The sequence below is a fragment of the Spermophilus citellus genome, assembly GCF_964194105.1.
Source record: "Spermophilus citellus genome assembly, chromosome: 17".
In the NCBI taxonomy this organism is placed as follows: domain Eukaryota; kingdom Metazoa; phylum Chordata; class Mammalia; order Rodentia; family Sciuridae; genus Spermophilus; species Spermophilus citellus.
The window spans coordinates 40,288,616-40,303,828 of record NC_138199.1 but is presented as its reverse complement, the minus strand read 5'-3'; the positions used below and the strand labels follow the sequence as shown (position 1 = coordinate 40,303,828).

The 15,213-nt window shown below is 51.0% G+C and overlaps 1 protein-coding gene across 3 annotated transcripts in view; it reads right to left on the bottom strand.

The window, feature by feature from the left end:
* Positions 1-317: 317 nt before the first annotated feature.
* TBX4 (T-box transcription factor 4) overlaps positions 318-15,213 on the bottom strand; it is a 29,797-nt gene continuing 14,901 nt past the window's right edge. Inside the window, exons 4-8 of one of the 3 annotated variants that reach the window (XM_081271803.1) lie at positions 14,938-15,085; positions 5,243-5,395; positions 4,154-4,242; positions 3,819-4,054; positions 318-1,545 (exon numbers count right to left, since the gene is read on the bottom strand). In XM_081271803.1, coding sequence (XP_081127929.1) covers positions 926-1,545; positions 3,819-4,054; positions 4,154-4,242; positions 5,243-5,395; positions 14,938-15,085 — 1,246 coding nt within the window. In that variant the 3' untranslated portion in view covers positions 318-925. The remainder of the gene's footprint in view (positions 1,546-3,818; positions 4,055-4,153; positions 4,243-5,242; positions 5,396-14,937; positions 15,086-15,213) is intronic. The other 2 variants (XM_081271804.1, XM_081271805.1) reach the window with 2 other exon arrangements.

Here is a 15,213-nt window from a genome sequence, read left to right as displayed (position 1 = left end):
GCCCAGGAGTTGCCTGACATCAGCTCTGATGTGGTCTCTGGGGGATGCTGCCAGGTGAGGTGTGCTTCACAACTGCTGACTGTAGGGTGCACAAGGTGCCTGACAGGCCAAGTCTTTTTTTTTTTTTTAATTTTTTTTTTTAATATTTATTTTTTAGTTCTTGGCGGACACAACATCTTTGGTGGTATGTGGTGCTGAGGATCGAACCCGGGCTGCACGCATGCCAGGCGAGCGCGCTACCGCTTGAGCCACATCCCCAGCCCCAGGCCAAGTCTTATATACCAGACTTATATACCAGACTGCATGTTGGGGAAGGAGGGGGAAGGGCTTTGTACTTGACAACAAAACCTGAAAGATGACAAAGATGCTATTAGTTATATTTCTCTTCCTGTTGTAGGAAAAAAAGAAGAAAAAACCCACTTTAAAAATACCCATGGCCCTTCCTGAAAGTCATCCTGCAGACCCTGGATGTCAATGCAGCTCTGGAAGTCAATGCCCAGGCCACTAACTGAGCTGCCAGCTCTACTTCCAAAGCACACTCTGAGGTTCAATAAGTCTCACAGAACCTCCAGAAGCCAGAGGAAGGGGCCTCCCAACCCCACAAGATCTGCAGCTCCCCTTGCAAGCTGCAGGCCAGGAACTCTAAGGTGTGCACAGAGGCCTCCTGCCCCAGCAGAGACTCTCTCCCTGGGGCAGAGACACCACCGGGCCCCTGAGTGAATCAGATTATATTATTAAAACCTCTAAATAACTCAAATTTTTTTTTGCCATGGCCTCAGATGTGTCAGAAGATTGATGCTCCCTAGATACATCCATGCAGGCACAAGCACATAGGCCGACGCACCCTCTGAAATACCTCCCCGCGTTCCTTGGTGGCGCGGGCCACCCACAGAGGTTAATGGTGGATTGACAAGGTCCCGGGGAGTCATCCGTCAGTCCAGTTCTCTACAGTCCCCACGCCTGAATGGTACTGTAAGGAGGACTCCCGGCTCAGGGAGAAGCTCTGGGAGTAGAGGAACTCGTTGGCGGCGTTCAGGTGTGGCGAGGGCGGCTTCCGCTCACACACGGCGGGGAGGCCGCGCTCTCGAGGGAACGAGGCAGCGGGTCCCCGCTCCCGGACCTGAGACTGTGACAGCTGGTTGTAGACACTGAAGTGGGCGTTTCCCGGCGGCTGGGAGCTCTGGGCAGAGATGGTGGGCAGCCGAGGCATCATGGTGGTGGCGGTGAAGTGCGTGGGGAAGGGCTGGTAGGGCACAGTCTCCATGGTCTGCACGCTATAGCTGGTGTATGGGGGCACGGACGTCCACATGTTGCAGCTCAGCGGAGGCGGGGGCAAGTCCTCCACCCCCGACACCCCGGCAATCTCAGGCCCTGAACCTGAGTACATACAGGCTTCTCTGGGGGTCACCTCACTGCAATAGGAGGGGCTCAGCATCTGCTGGTCGTAGGGAGGGGGGGAACGGAAATAGTGATCCTCCCCCACCGAAGAGGGAGCTTCTAGATAGGACCGTTTGCAGGGCAAGTCCAGGTGGCGGGCACTGTCTGCTGGAAGACAAAGAAACAATCAGGAAGAGTGGCTTGTCACTCAGTGCCTGCCCTTGCCCCAAGTGGCACTCCCAGAATCATCTTAATCAGCTCCATCTTTTATAAGGTGGTGGCAGCCAAGACGTGGTCAGATTATGGAGCCTATTCAAAGGCCGTGGGGGACACCACATCACTGGACACTGAGTGATGTGCTAAGCCAGGCAGCACACAGCTTTGATCCTCTGCCAGCCTGACTCTGGGGATGGGAAGAGGCCCCAGTGTGCACCGGCATTCTTCGATGAGGCTGGCCCTGGCCAAGGAAAGTGCAGGCAATTGCCAGGCCAAACCAGGCCCAGAGACCACATCTGTCTGAACCAGCCAGAAAATTAAGGCCACAATGTTTCTGCCTCAACCCTCAACTCCTAAGGAGGGCCTCATTAAGCCAAGGCTAGTGGCAGGCCACATTCTGTTGTTTTTAGAAGAGGAAGTTAACCCTGCTGCATTCACAGAACACCCATACACAGATCCCATCGTAACAGTGTCTATGTAATCAAGGAACAAGCCGAGCACAGTGGCGCACACCTGCCATCACAGCGATTTGGGAGGCTGAGGCAGGAGGATCGCAAGTTTGAGGCCAGCCTTGGTGACTTAGTGAGACCCTCTCTTGTTTTGAAAAGGGCTAGGGATGTGGCTCAGCAGTACAGCGCCCCTCTGTTCAATTCCCAGAATAAAAAAATTAAAAGAAACACAGCTGATAATAACTGAAAAGGATGACATAATTTTCAGGCTGAGCTGATACTCTAGAGAAAGATGACATAAGATGCCACAAATCATGTCTAGGGAGGGCTGAATTCTCTGGAATGACATGTTCTCCCCTGAGATCCTGGGATGACCCAGGCCTAAGGGCTGGAGTAGTGGCCCACTCAACAAATTTAAGAACACTTCTCTGCAGCTTATCTTGGCCTCCCTCCTCCTGTTTTCTCCAGGGATTCATTCTGGGAGCTGTGTGTGTGTACATAGGGCAGGGGGGCCCGGGACGGGGCGGTGGGGGGTGATTTCAAAGCCTGCACTCAGCTGGCCCTCTGGCCTTTCTGAAGGTGCCTCACCTACCCGGGGGGAAACCTGCTCCTTCTCTCACCCGACTCTCTCTCACCCTCATCCATCCCTCCTCTCCCTCTTTTTGCCAAACTCCTCCTTTCTGCTTGGACTGAGCTCTTGGACTTGGGAGGTGACCTAGTCACTCTAGGTCAGGAATGAGCAATGGGCCAGACAGTAAATATTTTAGGCTTTGTGGGCCATACAGTATGTGTCACAATAACTCAACTCTGCTGTTGTCCCAGGAAAGCTGCAGAGTTGAGGCCACATGTAAATATATGAGTCCGGCTGTGTTCCAGTGAAAATTCGGTGGATACTCAAGTGTGAATTTCAAATCACGTTCACTTACCATGAAGTACTCTTTTGACTTCTTTCAACTACTTAAAACTGTAAAGACCATGGTGTGCAGGACTGTGTCCAAGGTCCACAGTCTGCTGACCCTTACTCTAGGTCACTGAGGTCAATGGGACTGGTGCAGGGGATACTACGAGTTCTGCCGGGTAGTCACATTCTGGATTGCAAGCAAAATTCCCCATGACTCATTCCCAAGAGAAAGTGAGTGGCGTGGTGAGGTGTTCTGGAAAGGCACCACTAATTATCTCTACTCTGTCCATGGGGAGGGTGAGTCCTGGTAGCAAAGCGTGAACATTATGGTTCCCAGTTCAGGGCTCTTCTTTGGGAAGGAGCCTGGCACCCAGAGTGCCACTGCCTGTCTTCCTGGCCCCCAATCTGCCTCACAATAGCTCCCTGCAGCTCCTAGGCAGCCTGTGCAGGAGCCTGGCAAGGTGAGGTGGAGAGCCCCCCGCCACAGGGCTGAGACCCTCCCTGCTCCAGGGTTCGGTCTGCTTTCACAAATGACAGCCTGGGTCCAAGAACCCATGGCCTGGGAAGCTCCAGCTTCCTCCTGGCTTCTAGGCCAAGCCCTGCTGGCTGTATCTCCTACCTCCTCCAGGGAAGGCTCCCACAGTAGTGACTGCAAAGCACCTGGAACTGGGCAAGGGGCCAGCATCTGGGGACACCAAGGCCACAAGCTGTCTGTGTGGATTCTGAAGGCCACATAAAAATGAGAACCAGAGTTCTTGTGCAGGGGAAGGTGGCTCTGAGGCTGGCCATGGTCTCTAGCCCTCAGGCTGGCTCCCACGTACAGTGGGGGACACCCCTACTCCCGCCCTGGAGGGCCTCTAGATCAGGAGCACTACCTCGTCTCTTGAGGCAGTGGTAGAAGAGGCTTGAGTCCCTCTGGGGGGGGAAGGTGTTGAGAGGCAGGTCCTGTGGTTCAGACGCAGTGAACTGCATGTGGGCCCCGTTTTCGTACTGGTAGTGCTGCAGCGCCTGGTGGGCACCGTGCAGGGGGCTGACGTCGGGCTTGGCCGAGAGCTGGCTGGACACAAGCCTCTGCCTCATGATGCTTTTGGAGATCACAGGATACTCTTTGCTGGAGGGGGGAGCACAGGTGGAGAGACAGGAAGAGAGTGAAGATGCTTTGAGGGTTACCCAGTCTGCCCGCCCCATCCCAGGGCTGGGGCAGCCCCACCTCTGAAGCCGGGCCACACGCAGGTCACTGTCGTCACTGCCCCGGAATCCCTTGGCAAAAGGGTTGTTCTCAATTTTCAGCTGTGTGATCTGTCAGAAGAGGACACACAGTAGAATCGCTGGGAGGAGAGAGGACTGGGCTGGCCTGTGGCCCTCCTCCCCCAGCCCAGGCACACTGATAACTCAGGCAGGCTCTGGGGAAGTCACAGCTAGTCCTAAGCCAGCTGGGAGTCATTGGCCGTGCCAGTCACATGTAGCTTGTCCCTGGCTCTCCTCCACTCTGCTTCTTCTGGTCCCTCCTAGTCTTTCTCCAGCATCACCTGGCTACAGTCCCTCAGCTGTCATTCTTGGGTCTCTGTAACAGCTTCCCAGTAGGCTTCCTACAAATGTCACCCATCTCCAGTGCAACTGCCACAACAGGTTCCGAGTGATTGTTCTAAATGCAAATCTGACTTGCCATTCTTCTGCCTCTACAACCTATGGCCCTCTTCCGATGGCCTCTCTGTGCCTGGCCAGTCCCAGTGTGTGCATGTGAGAAGCCCTCTGAGAAGGGCGAGGTGGACAGAGCAGAGAGGCAGGAGAGTGGCCCACTCAGGATCTGCAGGGTGATGGCTGGAGCCGGGGCAGGGTGGGAGGTGGGCTAGGCCATGCCAGGCACCTCTCCTCATCCACTACCCTCCCTCTGCAGGCCTAGAATCCTACCTTTGGATGTACCTGGAGGAAGAAGATCACAGGATAAAGTAAGGCCTAAGACTCAAACCACGCACAGGCTCCCTGCTCCTGGTTTTCACAGTTCCTGGCTGTGGGCTCTGGCCTTCCCTGGCTCCTCACTTTGGCTACGCAGCTCCAGCCAGCAGGAAACAGCCATCCTGCCTTCTGCACTTTGTTCATCCCCCAAGTACAAAGATCAGGATCACTTTGTGCTAGAGATTTGTGTCTAGTCTTTTCTGTTTGTCACTTGATTTGCTCACTGCTCTGAGGGACGTGGTAAGTTTCTGAGGCCTCTGCCTGGGTCTGCCTCAGCTTCGCTGGGTCTCTCTGTGGCAGTGGCTAATGCTGGGTGGGGCCTGCAGGGTTGTTGTGGCTGTACCTTGTGATTCTGGTAGGAAGTCACAGAGATGAAGGAGGTTTCTGGGAACACATGGGTGCAGAAGGCCGTGTTTTGGGAACCAAAAGCATTGTTCTCATCAGCCTTAACGATGTGTAGCCGTGGCTGGTACTTGTGCATGGAATTGAGGATGATCTGAAAGAAAAGGGTTTCACTGTGAGCTTTGGTCCCCACCTTGCGGTTCTTGACCTTGTTCAGCTGGCCCAGAGCTGGCTTTCCTCCTCCTAAAAGCCCAGGACCCAGGGCCTAACCACAGGCACTGAGTCTGGAAAGGCCCTAAAGCTCCCAGTAATAAATCAGGCCCCCAGGCCCCAAGTCCACACCACAGTCCCACTTAGCCTCTCTGTCCCAGCACTAACACCTGCTCCCAGGACCTCCCTGGTGTCCTCCACAGCTTAAAAGCCTATGAGTTCAGCACAGTGCAGTAGGGGGAAATTTGAGTTGTAAGCAGAAGTTCAGGGTGCTGCTGACTTCACTGTGTGACCTTAGGTAGGTCATTCAACTACTCTTAGCCTTGTTTTTACATCTGTAAAATGGGATCATCGTACATAACTTACCTCCCTCCAGTGTCTCCCTCCAGACTGACTTCCCACCCTGCTTGCATGTGACCTGCCTTCCTGGAAAGGCCACTGTGAATGCTTGGCTGCCTCCTCTAACTTTGTTGGCAACAAAGACAGCTTCAGAGCCCAAGGGTTTGCAGGATGGAGGAGAGGGGAGAGGCTGAGAAAGATGTCCCACTTTGTTTTCATCACATTGCTCATTTGGGCAAGCATTTCTCAGCATTCACAGAGGCCTGCTGAGGGAGTTGCAGGGACACCAACCCATCCTGCCCCCAGCCCTGCCCAAGCTGGAGGACAGCTCGTCATAGGTCAGAGATTCCAGTACCAAGAGAAGTTCCTACAATAATGCCAGAGGCCCCAGGCACCCAAGGGCCATGGACCAGGGGATGTAGGTCACTCCAGCTGGTCAAAGCTTAGCAAAGTGCCCAGGAGTCTCAGCTGCTGAAGCCCAGGGAATCACACACAGTAGTTGCTGCTCCAAACCTGCCTCACTTGGCGGTGCCCCACGGTAGCGACTGCATCATGTGCCATTAAAATGTATTTTTTATCGTTGACATTTGCCAGACGCCCTCCTCATGGGAGGCAGGACCAGGAATTTGGGGCATTTTATCAGCACCACTACATCTGTTAACCCTTTGGTTTCCGTGCTGGCCAGGCTGGCTCTCAGGTCCCACAGCTCACTGGGCTCCTTTATTTCTGCCTGGGGGTGCCCCTTCCCCGGGTTGCCTCTGATGGCTCCCACCCTTCCAGGTTCTCAGGGGCTAGGCTTGTGGCTGCAGCCTAGTGAAAGATTTAACTCCTTGGTGACCAGACTGCCAAAAGAAAGGCCAGTCAGGCTCTTCAGGGGCAAGTTTTGGCTGAAGTCTGAGTCCAGGATGGCTCTATACCCATCACGCCTTGGAGACTGGGACAGCCCAGGAGCAAGCTCTGCTGAAGACACGGGTGGGCCAGGGGCTGGCTGCAGGCTCTGGCCTTCCCTGGGCTCCTCAGTTTGGCTTGGTAACTTTGGTCAGCAGGAGCCAGCCTTTCTGCCTTCTCCACTAGTCACCACTCCTCAGCGACAAACCTGTGGATTCTCTTAGGGGCAAGTACAGAGCTTCCCAAACCCAAAACCAGGTCCTGTAGCTGGGGCCTGTCAGATGAGAAACTCAGAGGCTGAAGACCTAAGCCCTACGGAGGAGGCCTGACATCTGTCTTTTTCCAGGAGTCTGGAATGTTCCTATAGGGGAGTAGCTGAGTTTAGGGAAACACCTCCCAGCCCTTGCAGGTTACTCTGTCACCCTGCACTATTCACTATGCTGCAAAATCCCACAATGACCCTAAGTTCCCTAAGACCCAGCAGCTGAATACCTGAGAGGTGGCCTAGGAGTCTCCAAGAACACCCAGATTCCTGCCTCTGCACTTCTGTGCATGCACTTCCTCTGCTGTGCTGACTTCCTCTCTCATTCTATCACCTTCTAGGCCCATCTCTCTTCCAGGAAGGCCCAACTTGGAAGGCTTCCCAGATCCCAGGGCCTGCTCCCAACTCCCCGTTCAGAAACTTCCTCACAGTGCACTGTCTTCCTGGTTGCTCCCCATTTCTTCTTTTTCTTTTTTAAATATTCATTTAGTTGTAGATGAACACACAGTATCCTTATTTATTATTATGTGGTGCTGAGAATTGAACCCAGTGCCTCACACATGCAAGGCAGTGCTCTACCACTGAGCCACAGCCTGAGCCCCTCCCCATTTCTTCTTGTCCCTTCAGTTGAACTATAGAGTCCTCCAGAGAAAGAGCTACATCTTTTATTCCTTTTGCACTTCCAGGTTCCTTGGCCCCAATACAGGATCTAGGTGGGGCTGCAGGAGTCAGAAGATTTAGGCCATGACTGCAAACCCTCGTGGGAATGTCAGCAAGCCCCTCTTTCTGGTCTTTACTTAGCTCACTAGAGACAAGATAATCTCTAAAGCATCCTTCAGGTCAAAAATTGAGATTGAACACATGCACAGAAAATCCTGTAAGCACTCCCAGGCCACAGCTTCCCAAGTGCAGGACCAGTGCCTGGACATTCGAACTCTCCTAGGAGGGTGGCCAAAGGGAGAATAAGGACAGTGGGCTGACAGAATCCCAAACAGCGGGCACTATCCTTCGGTGAAGTTGTGCGGGACTCTTAGGACCAATGGCAGAAGCCACCTTGCTCCTGTGACAGCTGAGCAATCACAAGTCTAATCAAAGTACTAGGCATCTCCGTCAACTCCCCTTCTCCTCACTGTCACCCTCCTCCAGGTCCACTTAGTGACAAAGTCCTGGGAGCCTATGAAACAAAGCCTCCATTCCCTCTGTGCACTCTGGTCCAGGCCTATCTCTGGCTGAGCTGCTGTGACAGCCTCCTCCCCACCACCATCTACTGCCTCTTCATCTTCACCTGCTACACCTCCCACTTAGAACCTTCTGGAGATCCCAGGGAAACCAGACATTGCTTGAGAGCAGGCCCTGGATATTCCCTCCCCTTGCCCTACAGCCAGTACTCAGGGTTCAGTAAATGCCTTATATTCGGAATGCCAGCTTTGATGGGTCCCTCTTGCCCTTGGAATACAGGCCCATGAGACGAAGACCTTGATGAGGGAAAAGAGAGGCTGCTAAACACACCTCTTCAGAGGGAATCACACTGGCTGGCAGGGAAACCTGAGAAAAAAGAAACTGCCAATCCTCCCACAACCAGCTGGGAACTAGGGGAGAACAATCAGCCCAGAGAAGTCATGAAGATCCAGAAGCTTCTATGGATCTCTATTCAGCAGCTGCAAGTCCTGAGAGTAGGCTCTTCCCCTCCAGCCTCTGAGGTCCCCATCTATAAAGTGGAGGCTTGGGCTAAGTGGCCCCCAATAGCCCTCCCAACTCTGATGGTCTGGAATCCAAGACAGGTGTCTAGAGGAAAGTCCTACCCACTGAACCAATGCAAATGTAAACTTGAACCCTAGTCCCATCAGCCTGGGAGAATGTGAAACCAACTGGATGACTCACATACCTGGCTTTGCTTGGGAGTTCCTCAGGCTCCACATTAAACTGCTTTGCCAGAGTCTCACATTTATATTTGTTGCAGAGGGTATCGGGCCAAATGGGCCAGCCACGTCAACAAACCCACTACACGGCTGGGCCCGTCATCATCATTGCTTTACAGAAATGGGATTCATTACGTGCTGGCCCTCATTCAGGAGCCTGTTCTATTTTAACAATTGCAATAGCGCCAAACATTCGTCTCCTCCAGAGCTCAGCATAGCGTGCTTTGCCACCGAGATCCATATTTATCACCATTAGAATTACAGAACATTAGAGCATGGACAGGCAGACCATAGAGATAATTCTAGTCCAGCTCCCTATTTTTACAGATGAGGAACAGAAGGCCTGGGGTGGGAGCATGACTTGCCCAAGGACACACAGCTGGTTGGAGACTGAGCAGCTTCCAAATGGCCTTTGAGAGGGCACATGCTGCTCTCAACAAGCTCAGTAACTAGTGATAAGTGCTAATCAAACACTATAAAAGACATACCCACCAAGCCCTATGGTCCACCACGGAACACAACGTATCTAAATGCCAGCCACATAACAGTGGGGCAAATGTGCATTTTGGTACATATTAAAACCAGATTCAGCTGCACGTAGTGATGCACACCTGTAATCCCAGCGACTTGGGAGGCTGAGGCAGAGGCTAGTAAGTTTGAAGTCAGCCTTAGCAACTTAGTGAGCCTCTGTCTCAAAATTAAAAAAAAAAAAAAAAAAGAAAAGAAAAAGGGAAGGGAGGATTTGTGGTTCAGTGGTAAAGCACCCCGGGTTTAATCCCAGTACCCGTGCCCCCCCCAAAATAAAAAACCATATTCATTCTGCATCATACTTTATTTTCTGTGATTACCTTTTTCATCATCTCCTTACCCTCCCCAGCCTTGCAGCAAAGAGGTCAGGACAGAAACAGGATCCATAGCTTAAAAAGAAAAACCAAACCAAAAAAAAAAAAAAAAAAAAAAAACTGAGAAGACCCAGAAAGGTAAGTGGCTGGTCTAAGGAAAATCTAAACTAGAACCAAGTTTAGGGAGCCCTTGAGTCCACTCAGAGGCCTTGGTCAGATAGGCCGTGGGCTTTACTCCCAGGATAGCAACCCTGGGGTCCTCCAGAGCCCTCACAACCTTCCTGACTTCTCTGGCAGCCACAGCATTAACTGGAGAGCATATCCCATGTGCCAGGCCTGGTGCTCAGGATTTTATATGCATCAACAAATTAATCTTCACAACCTCCTTACATGTGGATTCTGGGCATCATCATTTTAATAGACAAGGGACTGAGCACCAGGGAAGAGAAGGCATTTGCCCAACATCAGTCAGCAGATCCAAGGCAGGGCCAGAAGCAGCACTAATTACCAAGCCTGCACTCTTCCCTTCACCTGGCTGGGGAAGGTGGGCCTGATCTCCCAGAGCCCAGGCAAGGGTTTGGCACAGTGTCAGGGCTCAGCAAATGCAGGAAAAAAAAAAGAAAGAAAGAAAGAAAGGAGAGCAATACATAGCTATAGCTGTGGGTCCCCATTGACAAGTTAACAGCATAGCTTGGGGAGACAGCAGCCCCTGATAAAGGAAGTGCTCCTCTGTCTAAACACCACCCCCTGAGGCAGCCCACTTACTCACTGTCTAATGGCACCCACTGGCTTGCCAGACCCAGGGCTAGGCACTCGGACCCAATGGTGAGAATAACCTGTGGTTGACTGTCTAGGGAGAAAGTCACACAGTCATCCAAAAATCAAGCAAAAATAAATGGTGAAAAAGTGTAGTAAAAGAGAAACTGCAAGACGACATACCTAACAAAAAACGTGAAGGGCCTCAGGAAGGACAGCTGAATACACTACACTCTGAAGGACAAAAAGACAACTTCAGCAGAGAGAAGGGCATTCCTATCAACCCTCCCAAAGTAAATGACTTGCCCAAAGGCAGACCTCTCACAACAAAGAAAATATAACTGAAATTGATATCTATGGTTCCTTACCAAAATGGCAAAAATAAAAAAGCCCTCCCACCCTGTTGGTTAGACCACAGCAATAGTAGGAATACCTATCAGGAAAAATGTTATGGAGGGCAATTTGGTGACATTTTCAAAATTTCAAATCCAAATACCCTTTGAACAGACAATTTATTGCACAAATATACTCTCCAGAGTGTGAAATGATGTATGTCCAAGTTTAATCAAAAGAGAGGGAGAAAAAATCACCTAACTTCTTCCATAAGGACTGGAACAACCATGAATTAAAGCTTCATGGAACAACCGTGAATAAAGCTGTAAGTGGCTATACTAAAGGAAGCAGGCAGCTCTTTTTGGATGGAATGATCTTCAAGACATGTTTACAAAGCAAGGAGCAAAAGCATTTATATAGTTCAGCACCTTTTGTGCATAAATGAGGGGATTTGAGGTTATATATTCTGCCTATAGGTACACAGAAAATGCTCAATACAAATTAAAAACAGTGCTTAGCTATGGGGGGTGCAGGTGAGAGGGACTGCAAAAAACCCAGATGGATGAGGAACAAGTAGAGGGAGACGTCACATGGATAACATTTTTAAAATTGTGATTTATTTTTAAACTGTGTATTTCCTCTTCAAAAAGCAATTTTAAAGATGCAACTAAATATTAAATTACATATCTGTTAAGTATGATGAAAAGGTGCTTAATGCTCAGAGAGTGTGGAATGGGAACCCTAAGTCTCCTCCCTGAAGAAGTTGTATTTGAACTTGGATCCCAAGGTTCAGGAGGCAGTAGCTAGGTGAGGAGGGTGGGAAGATCATCCCAGGCCCGTGGGAGGCAGGTCAGCCAGTCAGAACCCTGCTTTGTCTTTTAGGAGCATCTGGCTGTGTGGTTCAAGGGATTCCTATTCTAGGCCCCACCTGCCACTTAGGACCAGCTCCAAGCCCAAGCCCTCATCTGGACCCTGGGCCCTTCCTCAGAGAATTAAGAAAAATAGCAGAAGGGAGTCTTGGAAGATTCAGAAACTAGTAAAACATGGCTGCTTCACACCTCCCACAACCAGACTCTCTTATCCTGGTTTTTATTAAGGGTGGGTAGACACATGGTCTCTCAGACACCCCCAGGTAAAGGAAATTTGCTGAGTTGGAACTCTAAGCTAGAAAGACACTGAGTCCACCTGGTGGACCCTGGGATGATACCACCACTACCACCAGAACTGGTTTGCAACTTCACTACAATGGTGACAGTCCCAGCTCATACAGGGTCTGGCCCCCTTCTCAGGAAGAGTTCCCGATCCTTTGTGGGAACCAAGGTAAGCTGTCAATGGATGGCAGCTGCTAAAGCTCCTGGGATACTACAAGGATCCCAGGGAAAAGTCCAAAGAGACTTTTCTGGAGAAAGTTCCTTGATGTCTAGAAGCTTTTAGGGAAAACTAAAAATGCGGAGGTGAGCTGTAAAAAGGAGAGGTGTGTTTGAGGCAAGTTCACAGTACAAGATGGCTCTCTCCCAAGCTCTTGCACTGAGAAACCAAGAAGGATGACTACTACTTCTTTTTTTTAATCTTTATTTTTTAGTTGTAGTTGGACACAATACCTTTATTTCACTTATTTATTTTTATGTGGTGCTGAGGATCGAACCCAGGATCTCGCACGTGCGAGGCGAGTGCTCTACCGCTGAGCCACAACCCCAACCCCAGGATGACTTCTTCCCCCTTCCATGTGAGCTCACTGCTTCTACTAGCACAGGCCAAGGAACAGAAAGCCAAGGTCCTTAGGAAGTTAATCACCTCCATAGCCCTTGTCTTGCTGGCCACAGATGGCTCCCTCTTCATGATGCTCCAAATAGCTGAAGATAAGACAGCCAGAGCCCTGGGTCCAAAAAGGTGTGAGACTAGGTAGCAAAAGGCTCAGGACAGAGTGCTTCTCCCTTACTCTCAGCTTCTGAGACAATTTCTTCAATCCTCAAGCCCTATAGCACAGGGGGTACTATAGCCAATAAACTGCAAGTCCTGGGTCGGGAGGAAGAGAGAAGAGAGAAGTTCCATATCCCGTCCATCAGAAGAGAAAGCTAAGTTAAAATGTGTACAACCTCTATTGCCAAAGAAGTGAGCCTGGGGCAGGCAAGGCAACTGAGGCCAGGGGGCACCTGGGCCTTATGAGCCTGTCAAGCAGCCTCATTGGCCCAGACTTAACAGCACATGCAGGATTATCAAAAAAACCCTCAGAGAACCAGAAAGAGCCACCAAGGAGGTAAGACAGGCTTGGAAAACCTACTGCTGGACTGTGAAGGCCAGATCTCTCTCCTACTTTCCTAAAAAAGTCTGGTTTTTCAACCCTGGACTCTTTTTCCTCCAACTTTCTGCAGGGGGCCAGGGAGGTAGAAGGTCCTCCAAGGCATCCCTGAAGCTAGGAACCCTAAAAGAAAGCTGTGCTTCCAAAAGATCAAGAAGCTTGATCCCTAGGTACTTCCAGTCACCCAAAAAGTCAGTTTCTGCCAAGCTCTGGACTTACCCATAGTCTGTCCCATTGAGTTGCATGTGCCCACATCTAGGTTCCCTGCTGCCACCACAGAGACCCTCCCTAACCTTTTGAGCCTGGTGCCACAACCTGGCCAAGCAGAGGAGGCGAGTCAAGAGTCAAGTGGGAGTGAATTCTTGGCCATGATGGTACCCAAGAAAACCCAGGAGGCCCCTCTCCTCTCATTTTAAAGGCCCTGCTACTCTGGGAGGTTGGGATTTGGCTGACCCTTCATTGGACATCTGCCCTAGCACCACAAAGAGTCATGAAACAGGCAAGTCAGGAGTTAGTTCGGTTACGTAAGCTTTCTCTTAGTTGATTATTTACACATCACCAATGACAGAGAACTGAACACTCCAAGAAATTAAAACTAGGAACCATTTACCAGTTATCTACTTATTAATCTGAAATGAAGCACAGCTGGCATTTTACAAGAGGAACTATGGATCACAGAATTCTGATTTGTACACAGATCCCCAGAGACAAAACTGAGGCACCAAAGAGGGACATAGCTGTACATGTCCCACCCACCATCCTCACCCTGAGTGTTAGTGCACAGCACCCCCCGCAGCCTCCACTGCCCTGCACCCCACTACACCCCTGCCCTGTGCCCCACTACGCCCCTGCCCTGCCCGTCCAGAGTAACCTCAGGAGTCCAGAGAGGCAGGCCTGCGTCCTGGCAGAAAATATCAGCTCTCAGGCTTCTGTTTGCCACACACTTGAGCTAAAAAATTCCACATAAAATGTTCTTTTTTGTGGGTCTGCCAGAGCCAGAAGGGGAAAGAATGAGCTTGGGCAGCCTGGACGGGACGTCAAAGCAGCATCCCAGGGGCTTCAGAATCCTTTCACAAGAGCCAGACCCTAGGCAAGCCAGGCAGGAGTAGACCCAGGAGCCAGAGCAAGCCTTCCTTCCCAAGGCCAGGCGGCTCTCAGGCCAGGCACATCACACATCACAGAGGAGCTTCAGAATTCATTCTTAAAACGTTTACTTGCCTTATGTCACATTCCAGCAAGAACAGATCTGGGAATACTGAAGCTGAGAGATTTGACCCATCACATCAAGATCATCATCATCATTATCATATTTGCTATTTATTTAGAGCCTCACATCTGCAAAATGATTCCTGAGTGTTCTCTCATTTAATTCTCACTCCTATGGCAATCTCCATATTTCCTTCCTTCTCCCTTCCTTCCATCCTTCCTCTCTTCCCCCAACCCCATCCCATACTGGGGACTGACCCCAGAAACACTCTACGATTGACCTACATCTCAAGACAGGGTAAGTTGCTAAGGCTGGTCATGAACTTGCAATCCTCCTGCCTTAGCCTCCAGTCACTGGAATTACAGGCATGTGCCACCACACCTGGCTTCCATGTCTACTCTATAAACAAGGAAAAAGAGGCTCAAAAGGACTGAGATCTTTTCCAGAGTCACCAGGCAGTCAGCGGAAGGGGGCCTGTATAGGTATCAGCAGGTCTGGGCTCCATCCACAAACTGGCCTATAACAACAAGGCCTGTGGCTGGGTCCCGAGAGTCAATTTTCCACATCCCTGTCCCCATCTGACCCTCCCCCAACACTGCCCCAGAACTGGCCTCCCAAGGTCAGGTAATCCTGCTCCTTACGTGGCCAAAGGGGTCCAGGTGGTTGTTTGTCAACTTCAGCTTCTGGAAAGAGACCAACTGCCGCATCCAGTGAGCCCCAGTGGCTGGAGAATCTGGGTGGACATAAAGCCTTCCTGGCATGGCCGGCTCAGCCTTTCCTGCCACCATCCTGCCAACAGAGCAGACGAGTGGCAGCAGCTGATTACATGGGGTCTAGTGAAGTCCAGATGCCCTGTCCCCTCTCAGAGTAAACCCCCAAAACAGCTACTGCTCCCATCCCAGTGTCAATCAAGGATT